We start from the raw sequence: 17,506 nt of genomic DNA on the forward strand, positions 1-17,506 counted from the left end.
TCACCCTATTCCTTTTCTCATCAATCACCTGCAGACCAAGCAAGGCAGCCCCGGCAAGCTGCACAGAACACTTTCGGGCTCCGCCGCACTGTGGGCCCAGAGCTCTGCAGGTAGGAACACACACACACGTACAGTGGCTTGCGAAAGTATTCACCCTCCTTGGCATGTTTCCTATTTTGTTGCCTTACAACCTGGAATTAAAATGGATTTTTTGGGGGGTTTGTATCATTTGATTTACACTACCACTTTGAAGATGCAAAATATTTTTTCTTGTGAAACAAACAAGAAATAAGACAAAAAAACAGAAAACTTGAGTGTGCATAACTATTCACCCCCCCCAAAGTCAATACTTTGTAGAGCCACCTTTTGCAGCAATTACAGCTGCAAGTCTCTTGGGGTATGTCTCTATGAGCTTGGCACATCTAGCCACTGGGATTTTTGCCCATTCTTCAAGGCGAAACTGCTCCAGCTCCTTCAAGTTGGATGGGTTCCGCTGGTGTACAGCAATCTTTAAGTCATACCACAGATTCACAATTGGATTGAGGTCTGGGATTTGACTAGGCCATTCCAAGACATTTAAATGTTTCCCCTTAAACCACTCGAGTGTTGCTTTAGCAGTATGCTAAGGGTCATTGTCCTGCTGGAAGGTGAACCTCCGTCCCAGTCTCAAATCTCTGGAAGACTGAAACAGGTTTCCCTCAAGAATTTCCCTGTATTTAGCGCCATCCATCATTCCTTCAATTCTGACCAGTTTCCCAGTCCCTGCCGATAAAAAACATCCCCACAGCGTGATGCTGCCACCACCATGTTTCACTGTGGGGATGGTGTTCTCGGGGTGATGAGAGCTTTTGGGTTTGCGCCAGACATAGTGTTTTCCTTGATGGACAAAAAGCAAAATTTTTGTCTCATCTGACCAGAGTACCTTCTTCCATATGGTTGGGGAGTCTCCCACATGGCTTTTGGCGAACACCAAACGTGTTTGCTTATTTTTTTCTTTAAGCAATGCCTTTTTCTGGGTGCTCCTTACCTGGTCCGTGAGTTTTGGTGGGCGGCCCTCTGTTGGCAGGTTTGTTGTGGTGCCATATTCTTTCCATTTTTTAATAATGGATTTAAATACAAAAATACAAATACAAATGGTGCTCCGTGGGATGTTCAAAGTTTCTGATATTTTTTTATAACCCAACCCTGATCTGTACTTCTCCACATCTTTGTCCCTGAACTGTTTGGAGAGCTCCTTGGTCTTCATGGTGCCTCTTGCTTGGTGGTGCCCCTTGCTTAGTGGTGTTGCAGACTCTGGGGCCTTTCAGAACAGGTGTATATATACTGAGATCATGTGACACTTAGATTGCACACAAGTGGACTTTATTAACTCATTATGTGACTTCTGAAGGTAATTGGTTGCACCAGCTCCTATTTAGGGGCTTCATAGCAAAGGGGGTGAATACATATGCAAGCACCACTTTTCCGTTATTTATTTTTTTGAATTTTTTGAAACAAGTTATTTTTTTCATTTCACTTCACCAATTTGGACTATTTTGTGTATGTCCATTACATGAAATCCAAATAAAAATCCATTTAAATTACAGGTTGTAATGCAACAAAATAGGAAAAACGCCAATGGGGATGAACACTTTTGCAAGGCACTGTACATAAGCACACACACACACACACACAGACCTACACACAGATGCTCACATAATGTGTTATATTATACACACATGCATATGCAAACAATCACGCACACATGTACCACACATACACACACACGCACACACACATGGCATGGCCATTCCTAGTCATTGCGTTACATACCATCTTCTCCCAGCAGAGAGTAAAGGACGTCGTGACTTCAGGAGTTATGAGAAGCCCTGGCAGATCCATCCTAAGAAACCCAAGAAGTCAAAGAGTGATCTGGCTGTGTCTAACATCTCCCCTCCCTCCCCAGAGTCCAAGTCCTGTGAGTATATCTGTATTTGAATGCTACTACAGAACCTTTAATAGTCCTGTTAGTACCTCTGTCATTGCAAATTGATCTCGGAACCTCTCGGCAGCAGATGTAGCAGGTGCCAATCCTACCTATCTTTTCTGAATCATGTTCCTACCATAACTCTGAACAACAAAGTCCATTGACAGTAATAGAAAAACCAGAAAGCTCCTTTGCTTTTGGTGTGATGGACATATCACGTCTTAGGGAAGGTGGTGTTACTGCACAGCGCTTATAATCTCCCCTAAACTCCAGCAAACTGAACTACAGGTTTGAGTAGGAACCATTCATCCATTTCATTGATACCTGTTGTACCCCAATTATTCACCTCATTAGTTTCAATCTCCCCTTTTAATTGGGTGTAAGTTTCCATTAAATTAGTCATGGTTAACTGTGCAATGGGCTAGAGCCAGATGAGTACTCTAGCGGAGGGTCTATATAACTGGGGGGATGGAATCTGAATGAAGCAGAGTGTGAGAGAGAGAGAGAGAGAGAGAGAGAGAGAGAGAGAGAGAGAGAGAGAGAGAGAGAGAGAGAGAGAGAGAGAGAGAGAGAGATGAGAGAGAGAGAGAGAGAGAGAGAGAGAGAGAGAGAGAGAGAGAGAGAGAGAGAGAGAGAGAGAGAGAGAGAGAGAGAGAGGAGAGAGAGAGAGAGAGAGAGAGAGAGAGAGAGAGAGAGAGAGAGAGAGAGAGAGAGAGAGAGAGAGAGAGAGAGAGAGGTCAGAGAGAGAGAGGTCAGAGAGAGAGAGAGAGAGAGAGAGGTCAGAGAGAGAGAGAGATGGAGAGAGAGAGAGAAACTTCAATAATTCAGTATTGCTCTCTGTCTCTGCCAGTCCCAGTCTATTTCAGGCTGTGGCCAGACCATTGCTCAGGAGGAAATTAATGTGAGGATCTGTCTCTATCTCTGTGTCTGTGTGTGTCTCCCCTGGTGGCCCTGATTCTGAAGCTTTTCCAATATGAAACACTATACCTTAACTGGCAGTAAAGAGACAGAGCTGTGCTCCTCTCAAAGCTGCACCAGAATGGGGTTATATACCTAATATATGCCATTTGGCAGATGTTTTTAAACATATATTGGTGGCCCCAGCGGGAATCAAACCCACAATCCTGACATTTCAAGCTCCATGCCTTACTAACTGAGCCACACAGGACCACGGGATACATTATTATACTATGTGCATTTCAGTCATGAAACATACACTGAGTGTACAACACATTATGAACACCTGCTTTTTTCATGACAGACTAACCAGGTGAAAGCTATGATCCCTTATTGATGTCACTTGTTAAATCCACTCCAATCAGTGTAGGTGAAGGGAGGAGACATGTTAAAGAAGGATTTGTAAGCCTTGAGACAATTAATGTTTTGTACACTCAGTGTACATGAAACTTACATGAAACATACATAGGATCTCTGTATTTGATTTATAGTAACTTATCATAAAAGAACTGAGCCTTCTTTATGTAATGTCTACTCTGTTCTGCTCCACATGCAGGCTTACATATAACGGAGAGAGAGAGAGAGAGAGAGAGAGAGAGAGAGAGAGGAGGGTGCAAACTGTTTAGTTTCCCCTCTCATCCTTATATGAACTTTGATCATGTGATATATTGTATGATGGGAAATGAAACTTAAAAGTAGACCCTCCGTTGTTTGCATATTGAAAGTACGACACACCCTTGTCATAACTTGCTCTACAACTGGTATAAAGTAATCTGTTGAATCACTCTTACTTAATCTGTACCCTGAGATCAACATCAGCTAGACATCCAGATCAGTCATTAGGTAAGTACTTTATCCATCTAATCGTGATCAAACTTGATACATTTTACATTTTGGTTCCAATATTCCAACATTGCTTTTTGGTTATTTTTGGAATCTGTTGATGAGCAGTTGTTTAGGATGTCCTTTGCTTTGACTATGTTAAGTCTCTTAAATCCTCTCTTTAAAATCTCCATATGATCAAAGAGTAGGTCACCAACAAAAAAACAAAAAAATTGACCAAATGCATACCATGACATTTTCATATAAACATTTAGCACCTTACGGTTTTTGTCTGTAATGTTGTGAAAATATTGGTGATTTGCTACTGTCACCTATGAACGTTAAGCTACATACAGTAGGGAAAAAAAGTATTTAGTCAGCCACCAATTGTGCAAGTTCTCCCACTTAAAAAGATGAGAGAGGCCTGTAATTTTCATCATAGGTACACGTCAACTATGACAGACAAAAAAAATCCAGAAAATCACATTGTAGGATTTTTTATGAATTTATTTGCAAATTATGGTGGAAAATAAGTATTTGGTCACCTACAAACAAGCAAGATTTCTGGCTCTCACAGACCTGTAACTTCTTCTTTAAGAGGCTCCTCTGTCCTCCACTCGTTACCTGTATTAATGGCACCTGTTTGAACTTGTTATCAGTATAAAAGACACCTGTCCACAACCTCAAACAGTCACACTCCAAACTCCACTATGGCCAAGACCAAAGAGCTGTCAAAGGACACCAGAAACAAAATTGTAGACCTGCACCAGGCTGGGAAGACTGAATCAGCAATAGGTAAGCAGCTTGGTTTGAAGAAATCAACTGTGGGAGCAACTATTAGGAAATGGAAGACATACAAGACCACTGATAATCTCCCTCGATCTGGGGCTCCACACAAGATCTCACCCCGTGGGGTCAAAATGATCACAAGAACGGTGAGCAAAAATTCCAGAACCACACAGGGGGGGACCTAGTGAATGACCTGCAGAGAGCTGGGACCAAAGTAACAAAGCCTACCATCAGTAACACACTACGCCGCCAGGGACTCAAATCCTGCAGTGCCAGACGTGTCCCCCTGCTTAAGCCAGTACATGTCCAGGCCCGTCTGATGTTTGCTAGAGTGCATTTGGATGATCCAGAAGAGGATTGGGAGAATGTCATATGGTCAGATGAAACCAAAATATAACTTTCTGGTAAAAACTCAACTCGTCGTGTTTGGAGGACAAAGAATGCTGAGTTGCATCCAAAGAACACCATACCTACTGTGAAGCATGGGGGTGGAAACATCATGCTTTGGGGCTGTTTTTCTGCAAAGGGACCAGGACGACTGATCCGTGTAAAGGAAAGAATGAATGGGGCCATGTATCGTGAGATTTTGAGTGAAAACCTCCTTCCATCAGCAAGGGCATTGAAGATGAAACGTGGCTGGGTCTTTCAGCATGACAATGATCCCAAACACACCGCCCGGGCAACGAAGGAGTGGCTTCGTAAGAAGCATTTCAAGGTCCTGGAGTGGCCTAGCCAGTCTCCAGATCTCAACCCCATAGAAAATCTTTGGAGGGAGTTGAAAGTCTGTGTTGCCCAGCGACAGCCCCAAAACATCACTGCTCTAGAGGAGATCTGCATGGAGGAATGGGCCAAAATACCAGCAACCGTGTGTAATTTGCAAATAAATTCATTAAAAATCCTACAATGTGATTTTCTGGATTTTTTTCTTCACATTTTGTCTGTCATAGTTGACATGTACCTATGATGAAAATTACAGGCCTCTCTCATCTTTTTAAGTGGGAGAACTTGCACAATTGGTGGCTGACTAAATACTTATTTTCCCCACTGTAGGTATGCTTTCAAAACAAGCTAAGTACTCTTTACTTGATTTAATTTTGTTCTGCTACTCACAAACAGTCAAACTGCAGTTGCCCCCTTTTCCTGTGCCTGACCCTGAGATAACACATGCTAGCAATCCAAAGTACCGTAATTTTCGGACTATGGATTTTTACAGCTAACGGCCACTAGAAGACCTCCTAAATCTATGGATTTTACAGGTTACAGTCCACCAACTTTAACTCTATGGGCTCTATGACCGGTCCGCGCCCCCCACCTTTAAGCGGTGGGCTCCAGCAGGAAAAGCTGGAGGCCGGAAAAGAGTGAGACAGGTAGCGCGCAAAAGTAAAAGTGGAACCGAGAGGGGTACGAGAGACAGAACGAGAGCAAGACAGACAGACATTACGAGAGCGAGACAGTTTGTCTCTTTCCCGACAATCCCCTCTGTGCACGAACCCTTACATATGGTAATTAAACATTAAAACACCTGCGGCTTATAGTCCAGTGCGGCTTATATATGTACGCATCATTCAATATCATTCAATTTAGCTGCTGCGGCTTATACTCCGGTGCGCCTTATAGTGCGGAAAATACGGTAATATACTACTGCCGGTATTCATTTCAAACTCACCACCCAGCGCTGTAGTTTGCTCGTGCATGCAGGTAGAACGGCGAGAGAGGTGACTTTTTTCAAGATTCATGAGTTTATGAGAACATCTAGTTTGATGGGCAATTGGATACATTTAAAGTTACAAGAGAGAAAAGAGACTAAAAACACAATAAAGAGTCATCAGTAAATGTGCATGTGCCTGACTGGCCATATCACTGGGGTGTTGTGCCTCTCTCACATAGCTGACAGTCCTCTCTTCTTTACAGCAGCATTTACACAACCATGTGGGCAGAAGATGACTTCACTCTTCCCTCTGGGGTAGTGCGACTGGGCCTATCTGAGCCACAAGATGGTAACACCTACATCATGTACCACGGCACCTCTATGCAGGCCGCAAATCAAATCCTGTTGTCTGGTTTTCGTCAGTCTTCTGGTGGTATGTTGGGGTGTGGAGTGTACCTCAGCCGAGACCTGGAGAAGGCAAGCAGGTACCCCCTGGATCTTCCTGAACATCAGAGGGTTGTCATTCGAGTCAAAGTCAATGTGGGCAAGGTGAAAAGAATTGACTATCAGTATCATCCTCTGCAGACAACCTGGCATGAGAATGGTTACGACACCGCCTGGGTTCCTCCTATGTGTGGTATGGTGAAGAGTGGTCTAGAAGAGGACTGTGTCTGGGACCCAAAGCGCATCACTGTCTTAGGTACCATCCAACCAAAAATGCAACAGCACCAGTGTCATTCACGCTGGTGATGAAGGGATGGATAAGGTGTAACAATACGAAGATAAAAATACATTGAATGTATTTCAACAGTATGTAATGTAGTCTCATTGACTAAAATAACAGTTGATTTTGACCAATAAATTGTTACAACAATAAACCGTCATCTCTTGTTATGTCATCGATCATCATTCCATTGTCATGACTCTTCCTATGCCATGCCAGAGAGAACATTTACAAGAAAACAAAACTACGGTAGCTCGCCTTTTCTTCTCATGAATGCAGGACGAGGTCTAAGGGATCAAGAAAAAAGCAAATAATCGATATATTAATATACTGTAGGTACAATGATTATGGGTGAATGAATTTATTCATTTCAACAAACTAAATAAACCAAACAATTTATATTTTGTGAAAATAATATTTGTACTTATTGCTCACTTTGAGCAATGAAATACGTTAAATAGCAGAAAAGCCAGAATAAATGTTTTCTCTCCATAGGAAAACAAGTAGTGTGTGTTTGTCATATGTCTTGTTAGTGAGAGTTTACTGCAGGGTAACCGTGCACTTCAAAACAGGCTAGAAAAAGCATGACCATTACTGCACCACAATCCCATCCTTTATAATTACATTTAGTAGCTTTATCTCCCAGGAAATAAAGGCGTCATCATACAGTTTACATACATGTGTATTATTATTCAACATACTGTTAACATACAGTACATACATATTTAATTCCTCGTTTGTTTCTAGTCTTTCTATTCTACTGTTACAGTTGACCATTACAATGGAAAGAGGAAAGAAGAAGAAGAGAACAATAGATAGAGAGAGGAAGGAAGGAAAGAAAGAAGGAAGGAAGGGAAAGGAAAGGGAGAAGAGGAAATAACAGCAAAGACTAAACATGCCTCTGTTAACTTGGCTGTGTGTTAAGACACTGTTTGCCTCCTGCAGTAAATTAATTTACACTAAAAACAACAGAATAAATCCTCCTATTCTTCCTCAAAACAAAATGTCAAAAAGGTAGATTACATACCTGTGTACTCTCCAGGTTTATAAACTTAACTTTGCCATCCCCCTACTGTAGAACACTTCTAGTAATCCAGTGGATTTCAGTCATGAAACATACATGAAACGTTCATAAAACATGGTATCACTGTATCTTTGTAGAACACGTCTAGTACTGTACTTTACACAGATGGCTCATGAAATTCAAAGTAGTCATCCATACAGTAGCTAATGTTCAGAGATACAACACAGTACATTGATGTATGCAGGAGCAGCACTCACTTCTCAGGAACATAGAAGGGCTGAATCTATCTAACTAGTTTTAGATTACTGCTTCAGATTACTTTGTAGAACATTTTGTAGGATTCTTGCTTTCATCTTCTGCTGTATTTGAGATCATTTCAAAGACATGTATTTTTCATAAGGGCCTAAAACGGTTTGTCCTGTTGAATATAGATCTCTCTCCATTATCTTCTGACAGTAAAGTCTACTAACAGAACTGCTCATGTAATCCAAAATTCTGTGTGTGCGCGTGTTTGTGTGTATGCTGGGTTATTACTACAGATGTCGGATCTTAACTTGATCACTCTTTTGTCGCCGAGAATTATTTTCCTGCTCCATTAGGAAATTCAAATGAGCCTCGTGAGTCCCTGAAAAATAGCAGTTCTCTTTCTCTCCATGCGGGGGCAGTCGAGTTATTGGGATCACGGCTCGCTATCAAATTTATTCTCTCTCTTGTTGGCTCAAACACTGGGCCTAGGTCCTATTTGTGACTAGGTTCAGGAAAGTAGGCTTTTGTCGCGGGTCACTACTTCACAGGAGAGCCATTTGAACGTAAACTTTTGTTTTTTAAATCAAAATGTGTTTTTTGGGCAGAAAATAACAAACTTGTATGCCATCTGTAAATACAAATACAATTGTTAAAATACAAGCCTAGTTGGTTTAGCCACAGGAAAAGGCAGCAACCTTCCGAACTCATCATCTCATGATGGCTGAGATGATGAGTTCGGATTGGTCTGCCATATAACACGCTTCTGTCTATTTGAGCTGGTCAGTATGTGTAGGTAATCCTGTCTAACACTGTTTTAAAAAAAAAAGTGTATCTTGTAGTAAAACTGCATAAGTGTTGCGCCCACTTTCTGGAGGACCACATTTTGAAATCAGTGGAATTATGATAGCTAAGGAGATGGAGAAAACACCTGTCTCTGGATTACATCTTCAAACTAAGGGCAACCATGGCATCTGTGAGGAAGATATTACACGTTTCTATTTTTGACAGAAAGTGGTTTCATTTCAAGTTAAAGTGTACTGTTAGCTAGCTAGCTTACATTAGCTGGCTGGCTCGCTAGCTAACGTTACATGTATGATCTTATTATTCGTATCTCAGAGCCATTTGTTTAGCTAGTTATAGCTTAATGTTAGCTAACTAACATTGAACCTGGTTGGTTAGCTACCTGCAGATTCATGCAGGGTAGTAACGTCATGAGTTGTGATTATGGTTCATTGTTTACCTAGCTTGCTAGCTAGCTACATGTCTTAACAAAAGACTCCACTATGCAAGTAACCATTCGGGTCCGTTTGTAAATTCAGTCTGAGTATGCCAGAGCGCAGAACAACTGATGAATTTACGAATGCTCAACACCCGTTGAATATGGCCGGTGTCAGCAAACGTCGGCAAAAAAGCGTAACTAAATAGTTGCCAGCAGCACAGTTACAGTCACCAATGCTCTGGATAACATGAAAACAGTCTAACCAGCTCTGCTAGGGCGAGTAAAAAGGTCAGTGGGGTGTTCTCTCATTTGTGTCTGGAAGTAGCTAGCAAGCTAGCCAATGTAAGCCAGTTAGCTTGGGTGCTTGAGTGCAGTTGTGATTTCAGAACGCTTGGATCAACCCTACTCATCGGCCAGAGTGTTCAGTGTGCGCTCTGAACGCTCCGAGAGCTGGATGAGGCTAAAGCTTAAGAGGGTGTGAACGATGCTGAATAGGTGTAGACAAACAAGAGCTCTCCAGTAGGTACCAAAATATTCAAAGGCCATTTTCTCAAAAATGAGATTACAAGTTTATCAACTTTCAAAGCAGAATTACTTTCCCATTGTTCCTCAAATGCAGGGTATTATATACCATTTTGTAGCTCTGTGTCTCTTCTTTTATCCAATGTAAAAAACACAATTTCAAATTTTGCTACATAAGACCGGATCAAATGTACAAAAATGTATCTGAAAAGCAGCCAGACACATCGAACAACCGTCGTTTATCATAGCCTAATAACAATATAGATATTGGTCTCCACTAGGCTGCGACGTACAAGTGTCAAGTGTATGGTAATATCAGAATAAAGTTCAATCGTGGCCTCAATTCTGCTCTTTTTCTCTCGGTTCCTGAAACTTTTCCAATATCAAACACTATATCTCAACTGCCAGTCTGGCATTGAAGAGACAGAGCTTTGCTCCTCTCTGCACCAGAATATAATGTGTTGCGATACACCTTCACAGGCTCTTGCCATTTAGCAGATGCTTTATTCTGTGCAAATATTGGTATTGGTGGCCCTAGCGGGAATAAAACCCACAATCCTGGTGTTGCAAGCGCAATGCCCTACATGACCACAGAATACCCTTATCAATTTGTTGTGTCTTAGTTGATTTCAGTCATGAAACATACATAGGATCTCTGCATCTGAGAGAGAGAGAGAGAGAGAGAGAGAGAGAGAGAGAGAGAGAGAGAGAGAGAGAGAGAGAGAGAGAGAGAGAGAGAGAGAGAGAGAGAGAGAGAGAGAGAGAGAGAGAGAGAGAGAGAGAAGGGTGTAAACTGTTAGTAAATCTGCCCCCTCTCATCCTTATATGTACCTTGGTCATGTGATATCCTGTATGATGGGAAACAAAACTTAAAACTAGAATCTCATTAGTTTGCATATTGACACGACACGCCCTTGTCATAACAATATGAAGATAAAAATACATTGAATGTATTTCAAAACTATTTAATTTAGTCTCATTGACTAAAACAGCAGTTTATTTTGACCAATGAATTGTTACAACAATAAACCGTCATCTCTTGTTATGTCATCGATCATCATTCCATTGTCATGACTCTTCCTATGCCATGCCAGAGAGAACATTTACAAGAAAACGAAACTACGGTAGCTCGCCTTTTCTTCTCCTGACTGCAGGGCGAGGTTTAAGGGATCAAGAAAAAAGCAGTTAATCTTTCTACAACATTTAGTAGTATCCTTGCTTTCACCCACCCATTTTCTACAGTATTTGAGATCATTTCAGAAGCCTGTATTTTTCATAAGGACCTAATAATACTGTAGGTCCTGATGAATATAGATCTCTCTCCATTAGGCACAATGATGATTGGTGAATCACTCTAATCATTTTAACAAACAACAAAAAATAAACATTTTGTGAGAATAATATTTGTGCGTATTGTTCACTTTGAACAATGAAAGATGTTACACTGCAGAAAAACCAGAATAGATTTTTTCTCTCCATAGGTTGTGTTAATGTTTTTGGCATGATTTTTATTTTATTTTAAACAATACAAAACATACTCATACAAAAGACAACATACAGATCCACACAAACATCAATGACATCACAGTGTGTAAACTGTTAGTAAATCTGCCCCCTCTCATGATGGGAAACGAAACTTCATTTGTTTGCATATTGAAAGTATGACACGCCCTTGTCATAACTTCCTCTAGAACTGGTATAAAGTAATCCGTTGAATCACTCTTACCTTACCTGTACCCTGAGATCAACATAAGATAGACATCCAGATCTGTCATTAGGTAAGTCCTTTATCCAACTAATCTTGATCAAATTTGATACGTTTTACATTTTGGTTTTAACATTCCAACATTGCATTTTGGTTATTTTTGGAATCTTTTGATGAGCAGTTTGTTTAGGATGTCCTTTGCCTTTACTATTTTAAGTCTCTTAAATCCTCTCTGTAAAATGTGCATATGATCAAAGAGTAGGTCACCAACAAAAAAGCTAAACAATTGACCGAATGCATACCATTACATTTTCATATAAACATTTAGCACCTTACGGTTTTTGTTTATAATGTTGTGAAAATAATGGAGATTTGTTACTGTCATCCATAGAAGTTAAGCTACTTCCCAACATGTCCCTTAGACAGCATAATAATGTAGACTAGCATCAGGGTCGTACTCAGACCTTTGATGGGGCAGGTGCTTATAGAAAAAAAATCACACTCACTCATCACACATTGTTGACTAAGCAAGCTAGAACCACAGATGAAAGGGAGTTACTAAAAGTATCATTGCTAGAACCACTACTTTGGTGGGCTATATCAGCGGATCATTCCAAATGTAGATGAATCAGCTAGATAGCTTTCAAAACAAGCTAACTAGTCTTTACTTGATTTGAAATTGTTCTGCTACTGACAAACAGTCATACTGCAGCTGCCCCCTTCCCTGTCCCTGAGACGACACATGCTAGCAACCCAAAGTAACCTACTACTGGCGGTATTCATTTAAAACTCACCACCCAACTCTGTAGTTAACTCGTGCATGCAGGTAAAAGGGCGGGGGAGGGGACTTTTTTCAAGATTCATGAGTTTATGAGAAATTTGTTACATTTAAAGTTACAAGAGAGAAAATAAATTAGTTTAAAAAACACCACCAATCAAAAGGGCACTTTCTTAATAGTAGGGACAAAGGGCAGGTCCTCCAGCACCCCTAGGCCTCTCTCTGTGCATGTGCCTGACTGGCCATATCACTGGGGTGTTGTGCCTCTCTCACATAGCTGACAGTCCTCTCTTCTTTACAGCAGCATTTACACAACCATGTGGGCAGAAGATGACTTCACTCTTCCCTTTGGGGTAGTGCGACTGGGCCTAACTGGACCACAAGATGGTAACACCTACATCATGTACCACGGCACCTCTAAGCAGGCGGCAGATAAAATTAAGGCCTCTGGTTTTCGTCAGTCTTCTTCTGGTATGTTGGGGCGTGGAGTGTACCTCAGCCGAGACCTGGAGAAGGCAAGCAGGTACCCCCTGGATCTTCCTGAACATGAGAGGGTTGTCATCCGAGTCAAAGTCAATGTGGGCAAGGTGAAAAGAATTGACGGTCAGAATCATCCTTTCCGGACAACCTGGCATGAGAATGGTTACGACACCGCCTGGGTTCCTCCTGACTGTGGTATGGTGAAGAGTGGTCTAGAAGAGGACTGTGTCTGGGACCCAAAGCGCATCACTGTCTTAAGTACCATCCAACCAAAAATGCATAAGCATCCACATCAGGCATGCAGATGATGGACAGATGGATAATGTGTAACAATATGAAAAGAAAATACATTGAATGTATTTAAAAACAATGTAATTTAGTCTCATTGACTAAAACAGCAGTTGATTTTGGCCAATAAATTGTTACAACAGTAAACCGTCATCTCTTGTTATGTCATCGATCATCATTCCATTGTCATGACTCTTCCTATGCCAATGCAGAGAGAACATTTACAAGAAAACAAAACTACGGTAGCTCGCCTTTTCTTCTCCTGACTGCAGGGCGAGGTTTAAGGGATCAAGCAAAAAGCAGTTAATCTTTCTACAACAGTTAGTAGTATCCTTACTTTCACCCACCCATTTTCTACAGTATTTGAGATAATTTCAAAAGCATGTATATTTCATAAGGACATAATACTGTATGTACTGATGAATATAGATCTCTCTCCATTAGGCACAATGATGATTGGTGAATCACTCTATTCATTTTAACAAACAACAACAAATAAACGTTTTGAAAGAATAACATTTGTGCGTATTGCTCACTTTGAACAATGAAATATGTTACACTGCAGAAAAGCCAGAATAGATTTCTTCTCTCCATAGGTTGTGTTAATGTTTTTGGTACGATTTTTCTTTTCTTTTAAACAATACAAAACATACTCATACAAAAGACAACATACAGATCCACACAAACATCAATGACATCACACCTGCCCAGACCCATCTGTTCTCTCCCCTATCTCCTGCACTACCCTCCGCCACATGTCCTAAAATTGCACCATTTTGTTCCTCTCCAAGTAAATTTACATTATAGTACTTCTAACTCCACCCATAGTTTTTGGACTTTATAATATTCCCAGAAGGCAATTTCGAAATTGAAATTTCGTGATATGAAACTTTTAAGTTGTATGTATACTGAACAAAAATATAAATGCAACATGCAACAATTTCAAAGATTTTACTGAGTTACAGTTCATTTAAGGAAATCAGTCAATTGTAATAAATTCATTAGGCCCTAATCTATGGATTTCATATGACTGGGCAGGGGTGCAGCCATGGGTGGGCATTGGAGGGCATAGGCCCACCCACTTGGCAGCCAGGCCAACCCACTGGGGAACCAAGCTTTTTGTGCATATGGAACATTTCTGGGATTTTTTTATTTCAGCTCATGAAACATGGGACCAACACTATACATGTTGTGTTTATATTTTTGTTCAGTGTATTTGAAAATATCTACATTGGTCAGTCCAAAATTGCTTTTTAATTCTGTCATGTTTAACTTTCTTCCATATCGTTATAGTGTTCTTAACTATGAAGTAGTAATGTTCTTAGCTTTATCCTTTGAAAATAAAATCTTCAATAATGACCAATTGTTCCTCCTTAGAGCATTTAACAATTTGTCTCAAGTAAAATCCTTTGGTGGCGAGTTGATACAATTCCAGGTCTGGGAGGTGAAAGCCACCCTCAGACTTAGGGATATGTAAAACTTTCCTTTTTATTGTATGAGTTTTATTTGCCCATATAAAGTCTGTTATGACCGAGTATACTTTTTTAAAGAATGTCTTCGGTGGGGTAATTGGTATTACCGAGAATAAATATAAAACCTTTGGGAGCCATGCCATTCTGAAGAGGTATATTCTACGTGTAAGATTAATGGGAACATTTTCAATTTTGGTCAGATATATCAGGAGATCATCTGCAAATAGGTGTAGTTTATATTAATCTTTACCACTACTGATACCTCTTACGTTTGGATCCTGTCTAATTCTTTCTGCAAGTGGTTCAATTGCCAGTGCAAACAGGTCGGGAGAGAAGACATCCCTGTCTTGTACCCCTTTCTAAAGCAATTTCATCAGATAATGTATTATTTGTGTATTTTAGCTTTAGGATATTTATATAATATTTTAGTAGCGTGTGTTTCTTATGTGTCATGTTAGTGAGAGTTTGCAGCAGGGTAACTGTGCACTTCAAAACAGGCTAGAAAGCATGAGCATCACAGCACAACAATCTCATCTTTTATAATAATATTTAGTAGGTTAATCTCCCAGGAAATAAAGGCATCAACATACTGTTAACATACAGTACATGTGTAATATTTCTTTCCTCGTTTGTTTCTAGTCTTTCTATTCTACTGTTACAGTGACCATTACAATGGAAAGAGGAAAGAAGAAGAAGAGAAAAATAGATAGAGAGAGGAAAGAAGGAAAGAAAGAAGGAAGGAAGGGAAAGGAAAGTGTCACACCCTGGCTCTGGGGACTCTATATGTTGAGCCAGGGTGTGTAGATTCTATGTGTTTGAGTTCTGTGTTGTAGTTCTATGTGTTCTATTTCTATGTTGGCCAGTGTGGTTCTCAATCAGAGGCAACGAGTGTCAGCTGTGGCTGGTTGTCTCTGATTGGGAACCACATTTAAACAGGCTGTTTTCCCACAGTAGTTGTGGGATCTTGTTCCTTTTGGTTTGTTCCGTGTTTGGTTGTTTAACCTAGGACGTCACGTTGTTTGTTTATTGTTTTGTTCTTGTTATCACTAAAGATAATAAAGTATGTTTGCCTTCAACGCTGCGCCTTGGTCTACTCCCTTCGACGTTCGTGACAGAAGATCCCACCATACCAGGACCAAGCAGCGTGTCCAGGAGCAGGCAGCCTGGACATGGGAGGAAGCGCCGGGTAAGGAGCTGGAGAGATTGGCGATGGCCCAGGTGGGCCAATTGTGGTCCTGGGAGGACATGCTCGGGGGAAAAGGGCCATGGGCTAAGGTTAAGGCCCTGGCGAGAGAGGAGCAACGGCGTCAACAGTGTCGTCGTCGGACGGACGAGAGGCAACCCCAAAATATTTTTAGGGGGCACACGGCATGGGCGACTGGGCAGCAGGAGGCTGCCACAGGGGCGAATTGGGAGATTAGGAGAGGAGGCCACCGGGATTGGGGGCCAGGAGGCAGGTTAGGCGGAGCCTGGATGGAGAGCAGAGCCAACTCCCGTACTCAGGCATGGCAGCATGAGACTGGGCAGGTTCCGGGGTATGCGGAGCTGCGTACTGTGCCACGAGTGGTCCGGCATAGTCCGTCACGTCCTGTCGCGAGCACCCCGCACGTGTCGTGCGAAGGTGGGCATGCAGCCAGGACGGAGTGTGCCGGCTCAGCGCTCGTGGCCTCCAGTGCCTCTCCCTCGGTCCCGGATATCCTGCGCCAGTGTCACGTGCTGTTATGTCAGTACGGGTACACAGCCCTGTACGTCCTGTGCTGATGCCTCACACAGAGTGTGTGAAGGTAGGCATTCAGCCAGGACGGGTTGTGGCAACTCTTCACTCCAGGCCTCCTATCCGTCTCCACAGCCCGGCCCGGCCTGTTCCTGCTCCTCGCACCAAGCCTACGGTGCGCGTCGCCAGCCCAGCCCGGCCTGTTCCTGCTCCTCGCACCAAGCCTACGGTGCGCGTCGCCAGCCCGGCCCGGCCTGTTCCTGCTCCTCGCACCAAGCCTACGGTGCGCGTCGCCAGCCCGGCCCGGCCTGTTCCTGCCACTCGCACCAAGCCTACGGTGCGCGTCGCCAGCCCGGCCCGGCCTGTTCCTGCCACTCGCACCAAGCCTATGGTGCGCGTCGCCAGCCCGGCCCGGCCTGTTCCTGCCCCTCGCACCAAGCCTACGGTGCGCGTCGCCAGCCCGGCCCGGCCTGTTCCTGCCACTCGCACCAAGCCTACGGTGCGCGTCGCCAGCCCGGCCCGGCCTGTTCCTGCCACTCGCACCAAGCCTACGGTGCGCGTCGCCAGCCCGGCCTGTTCCTGCCACTCGCACCAAGCCTACGGTGTGCGTCGCCAGCCCGGCCCGGCCTGTTCCTGCCACTCGCACCAAGCCTACGGTGCGTCGCCAGCCCGGCCTGTTCCTGCCACTGCTACTCAAGCCTACGGTGCGCGTCGCCAGCCTCGGCCCGGCCTGTTCCTGCCACTCGCACCAAGCCTACGGTGCGGCGTCGCCAGCCCGGTCCGGCCTGTTCCTGCCACTCGCACCAAACCAGGGGTGCGAGTCGTCAGCCGGTACGGCCCGTTCCTGCTCCACGCACCAAGCCAGGGGTGCGAGTCGTCAGCCCGGTACGGCCCGTTTCCTGCTCCACGCACCAAGCCAGGGGTGCGCATCGTCAGCCCGGTCGGCCCGTTCCTGCTCCACGCACCGGCCAGAAGTGCGCATTGTCAGCCCGGTCCGGCCCGTTCCTGCCCCACGCACCAAGCCAGGGTGCGCATACGTCAGCCCGGTCCTGCCCGTTGCTGCTCCACGCGCCAAGCCAGGGGTGCGCATCGTCAGCCCGGTACGGCCCGTTCCTGCTCCACGCACCAAGCCAGGGTGCGCATACGTCAGCC

At 43.3% G+C, this 17,506-nt stretch overlaps 1 protein-coding gene across 5 annotated transcripts in view; it reads left to right on the plus strand.

The window, feature by feature from the left end:
* The window catches only part of c7h8orf34 (chromosome 7 C8orf34 homolog), a 176,548-nt gene that overhangs the window by 47,734 nt on the left and 111,308 nt on the right, over window positions 1-17,506 (plus strand). For 3 of the 5 annotated variants that reach the window (XM_045221165.1, XM_045221168.1, XM_045221167.1), the window contains exons 2-3: window positions 1-110; window positions 1,826-1,957. The exon at window positions 1-110 is cut by the window's left edge and continues 35 nt beyond it. In XM_045221165.1, the coding sequence (XP_045077100.1) occupies window positions 1-110; window positions 1,826-1,957 (242 nt within the window). The remainder of the gene's footprint in view (window positions 111-1,825; window positions 1,958-17,506) is intronic. The other 2 variants (XM_045221166.1, XM_041880311.2) reach the window with 1 other exon arrangement.

Source organism: Coregonus clupeaformis, chromosome 7 (genome assembly GCF_020615455.1).
Source record: "Coregonus clupeaformis isolate EN_2021a chromosome 7, ASM2061545v1, whole genome shotgun sequence".
Lineage (NCBI taxonomy): Eukaryota > Metazoa > Chordata > Actinopteri > Salmoniformes > Salmonidae > Coregonus > Coregonus clupeaformis.